General features: G+C 44.5%; 1 protein-coding gene across 2 annotated transcripts; it reads right to left on the bottom strand.

Annotated features, from left to right (window-relative positions):
- Positions 1-1,631: 1,631 nt before the first annotated feature.
- RPL6 (ribosomal protein L6) lies at positions 1,632-6,669 on the bottom strand. Of its 2 annotated transcripts, none has more exons than XM_006768934.2 (7): positions 6,617-6,669; positions 5,667-5,930; positions 5,457-5,555; positions 4,291-4,434; positions 3,767-3,815; positions 2,249-2,433; positions 1,632-1,822 (listed from the first exon to the last, which is right to left on the bottom strand). In XM_006768934.2, the coding sequence occupies exons 2-7, from the start codon at positions 5,928-5,930 to the stop codon at positions 1,670-1,672; spliced, it is 894 nt and encodes a 297-aa protein (XP_006768997.1). In that variant the 5' UTR covers positions 6,617-6,669; the 3' UTR covers positions 1,632-1,669. The 2 variants fall into 2 exon arrangements, with proteins under 2 accessions (XP_006768997.1, XP_015422851.1); XM_015567365.1 differs by lacking the exon at positions 6,617-6,669 and adding an exon at positions 6,441-6,460.
- Between the last annotated feature and the right edge of the window lie 686 nt (positions 6,670-7,355).

The raw sequence follows: 7,355 nt of genomic DNA on the forward strand, positions 1-7,355 counted from the left end.
TTGTGAGCTCATCCCCAGTCGGGGGCATGCAGGAAGCAGCCGATCGACATGTCTCTCTCACTGATGTTTCTAACTGTCTGTCCCTCTCCCTTCCTCTCTGTAGAAAATCAATAAAATATATTTACTAAATAAATAAATAAATAAATAAAACCAAAACCCATCAGAGCCATTTTTTACTTCTCTATTGCCAAAACCCATCTGATGAGTCATTGTTCAACAGGCATTCTTGCCCAGGAGTATAAACTGGTACAGCCTTGGCATTTTGATAGAAATTCTAATGCATAAAGCCTTCAACTTAGAAAAAAACAAAACAAAACACTACCTACTTGGCTCTCTATATGCATACTTAATGCCATTTACATTGTTTATAATTGCAAATGGAACCCAAATATCCATAGAATAATGCTAGTCAGTTTTTTGTTTTCCAGATGTTTCTTTCTAATGAATTGACCATTACATTTCCCAAGTTCTGAAATGGCCAACAGACCATAGAAAGACATTTCTTTAGGTTCCTGCTTGAAACCAACAGCTTCAGCAAACTGCTGGCCTTGATTCAGGGCCAACAAGACAGTTCTTACCCAAGGTTTTGTTTTCCACGGTTTCAGTTACCTGCAGTCAACCAATCCAAAAACATTAAAATGCCAGAAATAATTCGTTTTAAATTGTGCACCATCCCGAGTCATGTGCTAAAATCTCTCAACAGTCCCTCTTCGTCCGACTTGGGTAGTGAATTGTCCCTTGTCCAGTGTACATATGCTACATATGGTAACTGGCCAGCTAGTCATAAAAAGACCAACTGTAGAGTGTCATGGCTTAGTGATCCAGGGTCACCGAAGCAGATGATCCTCCGGAGTCAACAGCCTAACAGCTTACCACAATGCCTACTGCATCTCAGCATGAAGGTAAACATATTTTAAGACCACATTCAATAACTTTCATTACAGCATAATTGCCCCATTATTGATGCCTCCAATTTATAAATTAAACTTTGTCATAGGTATGTGTAGAAAAAAACAGTATACACAGGATTTGACACTATTCATGTCTCAGGAATCCACCAGGTCTTAGACCACATCCCCCATGGATAAGTGGGGGACTACTGTACTATGTAGCACTATAGACAGACAATTTTTATGGAATTATCAAAATATATTATGTTTCTATAGTCATACAATATACTATATATTAGTTTTAAAAAGGAGGATAAATAATATTCATTTGCTGTGTAAGCTTTAATAAATTAACTAGAGGCCAGAAGCACGAAAATCGTGCATGAGTAGGCCTTCCTTCCCCTGGCTGTTGACACCTGGGTCCCGGGCTTCACTGGAAGCTCTGGCTTTGTCGTCTAATTAGCTTATCACGCTTTTATTATAGATGATTATAGGGGTGAGGCTGAGAATTAGATGGGGGAGAAATGGATTGTAAATCATTGAATGGGATGAGCCTGTGCCCTAAAAGACCTATCTCATCCATGTACACTAACTGGCTTAGTGATTGGAGAAACGCTATTTTATATTGGTAGGTGCTGGGTGAAAAAGCTGAGAAGCTGGACCCTACGGAAGTGCTTCTAATTCTCTTTGGCTGAGTCAAACACACATCGAGGCGTACAAGAAAAAAAAAAAAGACACAGGAAACATATCAGTTATTTAATCGGGTTCTTATAAGAAATTCAGAACACCAGTTTGTGAGGATAAACCCCATTGGTGAGAGCGAACAGAGAGCGGAGGTAGCCCTGGAGCTGAGGAACAGCTTTGATTTTTGGCAGAATTTGTGAGTCCACAGCTTTCTGGTCAACCTTGCGCTGATCTGTAATCTCATATTTCTATAAAGAAAGAGAAAAGCATGTAAGAGTTGGGCACAAGTACCAAACTCCTGGATTAATCATTTCAAATACTCAAATCCCAAGAATATTTAGAAAGCAATTTTGATACCGCTTTCCTTGGAGGGCTGGGAAATATAACAAAAACAACAGCTTTTATCCTTTTGTCACTGCAGTAACACACTAAAGACACATAAGGACGGATTCCCAACAGAACAGAAGCAATAACTCAAGAGTTCTGCCAAACTTCAGGATTGTGAGTTGAGCTCTCACCTGGTATTAAGAACCGTTTTTAGCAGAATCTGGAACAATATTACTCCCCAGATATTCCTCATTATTTACAACTGTCATTTTTCTTCCTTTTGTTTATTTTCACTCCTGAACTGGGGAGGCATGGCTGTGAGAGCAAAGACAGAACCAGCAGCTCACCTCCTTCTCGGTGTCGAAGATCTCGCCCTCCTGGTGTCTGGGCTTGCGCAGCTTCTTCTTCTTAAAGTAAGCATCATTGAGATGTTTGGGGATTTTCACGCCACTGATATCAATTTTGGTGGAGGTGGCGATGACAAATTTCTGGTGTGTTCTACGAAGAGGAACTCGATTGAGGGACAGAGGTCCTAAGGGGGGAGAAATCAGTATAATGAGGGAACAGGGAAGCAAAGCTCTAAGAACTGACTTCGAATTTGGTGAAATCGGGGGAGTTGAATTTCTGAATTTTCTCTGGAGCTGAAGAAATTCCAGACTGCTCTTTCTGCTGCCTCCATCAATACTTTTTCACTCTTTCTCTGAGGCAGCAGATCTTTGCGAAGACCCTGACTGGCAAGACCATCACCCTCAAGGTTGAGCCCAGTGCCACCACTGAGAAGGTCAAAGCTAAAATCCAAGACAGAGCATCGCCTCTGACCAGGAGAATCTGATTCTTGCAGATCAACAGGTGGAGGATGGCTGCACTCTCTCAGGCCACAACATTCATAAAGAGTCCACCCTGCACTTGGTGCAGGACAGCACTGAGCCCTCTCCCCACCAGCTCGCCCAGAAGTACAATTGAGATGAGATGATTTGCTGCAAGTGTTATGTCCGCCTGCACCCAGGCACTGCCAACTGCTGCCAAGTAAGGCTCACCAACAACCCGTGCCCCAAGGTTAAATAAGGTCCCTTCACCACCTCCTTGGCCTGCAGGTTCAGCCTGAACCCTGTGGCCTCAATTTTTCCCTTGCCCATTTAGGAATTCCATTCTATTGCCAAATGGCAGACCAATTACGAGTCTTGGGTAGGATGCATTCCTTGGGGCTGGTAGCCAACCATTCTGCATTTTAGGTGACAGTTACTTAATATAATTGTTACATAACATTGAAATACCTGATTCCTTAGAACTCATGTATATAAGGCAATGAAATGGGGCTCGGCATTTCATGGCATTAAAACTTCCACATAGGTGGAAGCAAAGTGTATACCGCAAGCATTATTTTTTTTTAAAATATATTTTATTGATTTTACAGAGAGGAAGGGAGAGGGACAGAGTTAGAAACATCGATGGGAGAGAAACATCGATCAGCTGCCTCCTGTACACCCCCCACCGGGGATGTGCCTGCAATCAAGGCACATGCCCTTGACCAGAATCGAACCTGGGACCCTTCAGTCCGCAGGCCGACGCTCTATCCACTGAGCCAAACTGGTCAGGGCCTGCAAGCATTTAAAAAGACAAACTTCAGCCCGGCCGGCATGGCTCAGAGGCTGAGCACTGACCTATGAACCAGGAGGCTGCGGTTTGATTTCCGGTCAGGGCACATGCCCAGGTTGCGGGCTCGATACCCAGTAGGGGGGCAGCTGATCAATGATTTATTCTCATCATTTATGTTTCTCTCTAAAATCAGTTAAAAAAATATAGAAAGACAAGTTTCTGAGAATATAAAATCCAAAGAATATAAAATTCACTTGCTACTTTCTTACCGGTCACAAGTAGCAAGCCACTGTCCAGCTGCTTCAGGAAAACCACCCTCTGTAAATTAAACAGAAATGGTAGACATTTCTGCAATTAGAAACTGAGTTCTGAATTAACCAAATCACAGGTTTCTAAATTTGGTAAAGGAAATGTCTATATATACATATGCGTAGCAGCTCTGGAAGCAACCGAACCAAACTGCTAACAGGGGTGACACTAGGATATGAGCAATACTTGTGTGCTTGTTCTCTTTTTAAAAAAGGAGCAGCCCTTACTTTCCACATTAAGAAATTAATAACCTTTCACTCAGTATCCTGCTCCTGCAAGCCTAGCCAAAGGAAGCAACCTAAATACATAAACATTTTGGGTACAGGGGTATTTGATTCAACAGTAACAAGTTACATTACCAACAGCAGGAAGTAGTAATAAATTATTGTACATATTGGGCTAAACATCTTATGCTAGTTACTGGGTGCTGAAGAAAGAGTCCTACCCAGAACGCACCCACTATGATCAACCACCACAAGCTCACCTTGCCTCTGTGGCGCCCAGTGAGGATGATCAGAATGGTCCCGGGAGTGATGCTGGCCCGCAGTCTCCGCACATGCTGACTGAAAGGTTTCTTGCCATGGCTCAGCAGCTTTCGAGGCACATCTTCAGTGGGATAGTATCTAGGCTGGAGAGAACCCACAGGCCCAAATTTATTTAAATAAGCTCATCGGCTTAAGCAGAGCCGATAGTCAATCAAACCTTTGCTACAACCCTTTTACTTCAAACTTTAGAGATCGCATGACAAGCTATCATCCATTATACACTGGGTAACAGCGCTTCTCAAGCTTTTCTCAGGCCCCTGACTATACTTCTCCAGAATGTTATACGTTATAAAGGAGGCATGGCTTGTTTTCCATTCAAATTATGTGTGTTCCCATCTGTCCCATCTTCTTCCACGAAGGAAAACAAACTGTACAAAACCAGACAGTTCAGACCAGTACTGCCAGTTCAATTATAAAAGTAAGATCCCATGCCTTGCCCACATGCTCAATCCCCAGTGTGGGACGTGCAAGAGGCAGCCAATCAATCATTCTCATAATCGATGTTTCTCTCTCTCTCCCTTCCTCTCTGAAATCAATGAAACTACATTAAACAAAAACAAAAGAAACACTGCTCTAGTGGACCAATGAACTATAACCTTGGCAGTGAGTGTTCTAGGCTCTTCTTATTAACTCTCACAAACACCCTGTGCGACAAAACCTTTCCTTATGTTACATGCTACGAAACAACAGCAGAGAGAGTAACTCTACTAAATACCAAACAGCCACACTGCAAACCAAGAACCCATTGTTCTCCCTAAGTCTCTGGCACACATAAAATTCCAAAACCCAAGTACTCAAAAAGATGCTAACAGCCGAAACCGGTTTGGCTCAGTGGATAGAGCGTCCGCCTGCGGACTGAAGGGTCCCAGGTTCGATTCCGGTCAAGGGCATGTACCTGGGTTGCGGGCACATCCCCAGTGGGAGATGTGCAGGAGGCAGCTGATCGATGTTTCTCTCTCATCGATGTTTCTAACTCTCTATCTCTCTCCCTTCCTCTCTGTAAAAAATCAATAAAATATTAAAAAAAAAAAAACAAACAAAAAAAGATGCTAACAGTTTTCAAGCCTCAACTAAACATCCAACTACAGTGTCCGCCAAAGCTTACCATTTTGCGGAGTTTAACCACTCGGGTACCACCATTCTTGTCGCCCCCAACTGGTTTTGTGACAGTAGTAGGAACTTTCTCCTTCTTTTTCTTTTCAATCTAGAAGAACACAAATGCGACAAAGCGTCAGAGGCAGACAAAAAATTTAAGGTTAAGACTCAACGAACGTATGGAAGCGATGGTCAGTGGTCTCCCGCACGCCTTCCTTACCCTGGACTTAGGGGCCGAATACTTCCTCTTGTACATGGCCTTTCGCGAATACATAGCCGACCGGGAGTATCTGCCAATTCCTCTGACCAGGACGGGGTTTCGGCTGCAGTGGGGCTTCCCCTTCTTCGGGGCCTTAACCTTGCCCCCGGCATCGGCCTTCTTCTTGGCTGCCGGTTTCTTCTCCTTAGAGTCGGGTTTCTTTTCCTTAGCATCTGGCTTCTTCTCCTTAGCATCCGGCTTCTCGGTTTTCTTTTCACCCGCCATCTACCAATAAGTGATATTTTTTAAAAGGTACAGTTATCCTCTAACAAGGCAGTATCCCACCTGTCCAAGGGGGTTCCCAGACAAGCCCGCCCCCTCCAAGTGGCGGTAACGTCCCTCCAAACCCAGCGCGTGCAGCCAGGCCTCATAGTGGTTAACTTGGGTGTTCTTGCAAACCACTGTACACTTCAAGATTTGAAGGCACCTTACAGAATTAGCCCAAACTCTGGCCACGTTGGGGAAAAAGAAGAAAAAGCCCACGACACTTCCGGTCGCGAGCGTGGGGAGACGGGAAAGTAGCACTGGGCCTCATCCCCAAATCTCAACGTGGCCGAGACACGCTCAGCGGCGTCTTTTGGCAGCCAGGCCCGGGATTCCACACCGCGCGCCCATCGCCCTGGTCCCTGCGGGCCCATTAGCCGGCTACGGATCCCCGGAGGGCCCCATTCCCCCAGCCCAAGAGGGTAGCGAGCGGCCGGAGACCCGGAGGCTCTCTACGGCATTCCACCTCACCCTCTTCAAGTCCCACTGCAAACCCAAGCGAGGCAAATGAAGCGCCTGGGAGGCGTCTCAGTTGGCCCCAGACATGTCTGACCCTTGCAGGTGTCGACTTGGTACCCTCCTGGTTCGGATGGCGAAGGATTGGGGTCCTGAAATCGAGTCTTGCAGAGGAGCGCCGCCATTCTTACCTTGCAAGATGGGAAAGAGAACTAAGGGCCTGGCTTCCGGTCTATAAGCATCACGGATGGGGTCGAGTATCACTTCCTTCCGGGTCGGAGGCATCATGGGAAATGTAGTTTTTCTTCTTTTGAAAGCGTCATACTAGAGAGCTTTTTTTTCTAAGAGCCGAAAAGCGAAGAACCTTTTGTCTCCAACTGTTTCATGTTATATAGACCAATAAATTCTCACAGTACCTCTGGGAACCGACATTTTCCTTACTGAGGACACTGGAGAGCACTACATTATCAATATTAGAAGGAATAGATGGATGAAGAATCTGATCCCCAAGTACATTGAAATCTTTTCTATGAAAGGCTAATTGGGAACCTTCCGCGGACATTTTCTCCACAGTTGGCTTAATGCTTATATCCCCTAATCTGACTACGCGCAATGGCAGAGGTTCAGGAAAGCTAGAATTTAAAATGAATAAAATATATTCCTGCTTCAAAGAACACACGCTCAATGGAAAAACAGAAGATGAATATAAGTTCTTTCTTCTGGGAAATTCGGGATTGTTTTCGGTGGTTTTTGTTTAAGAGTTGGAAGAATAAATACAAATTTGGCCCTGGCTCAGTTGGTTAAAGCGTCGTCCTGATATATCAAGGCTGCCATTACATCCCTGGTCAGGGCACATAGGGACAACCAATGAATGCATAAATAAGTGGAACAACAAAAATAGATGTCTCTCTCTCCCCCACCCTTCCTCTC

This window comes from Myotis davidii, unplaced genomic scaffold, assembly GCF_000327345.1.
Source record: "Myotis davidii unplaced genomic scaffold, ASM32734v1 scaffold223, whole genome shotgun sequence".
Lineage (NCBI taxonomy): Eukaryota > Metazoa > Chordata > Mammalia > Chiroptera > Vespertilionidae > Myotis > Myotis davidii.

Bases quoted from the DNA above. Each gene is read 5' to 3' on its own strand.
- RPL6 (XM_006768934.2), bottom strand. From the start codon at position 5,930: ATGGCGGGTGAAAAGAAAACCGAGAAGCCGGATGCTAAGGAGAAGAAG. The intron at 4,435-5,456 runs GTAAGCTTTGGC...GGTTCTCTCCAG, and splicing joins TGGTTAAACTCCGCAAAATG to CCTAGATACTATCCCACTGA. The intron at 3,816-4,290 runs GTGAGCTTGTGG...TTTAATTTACAG, and splicing joins CTGGGCGCCACAGAGGCAAG to AGGGTGGTTTTCCTGAAGCA.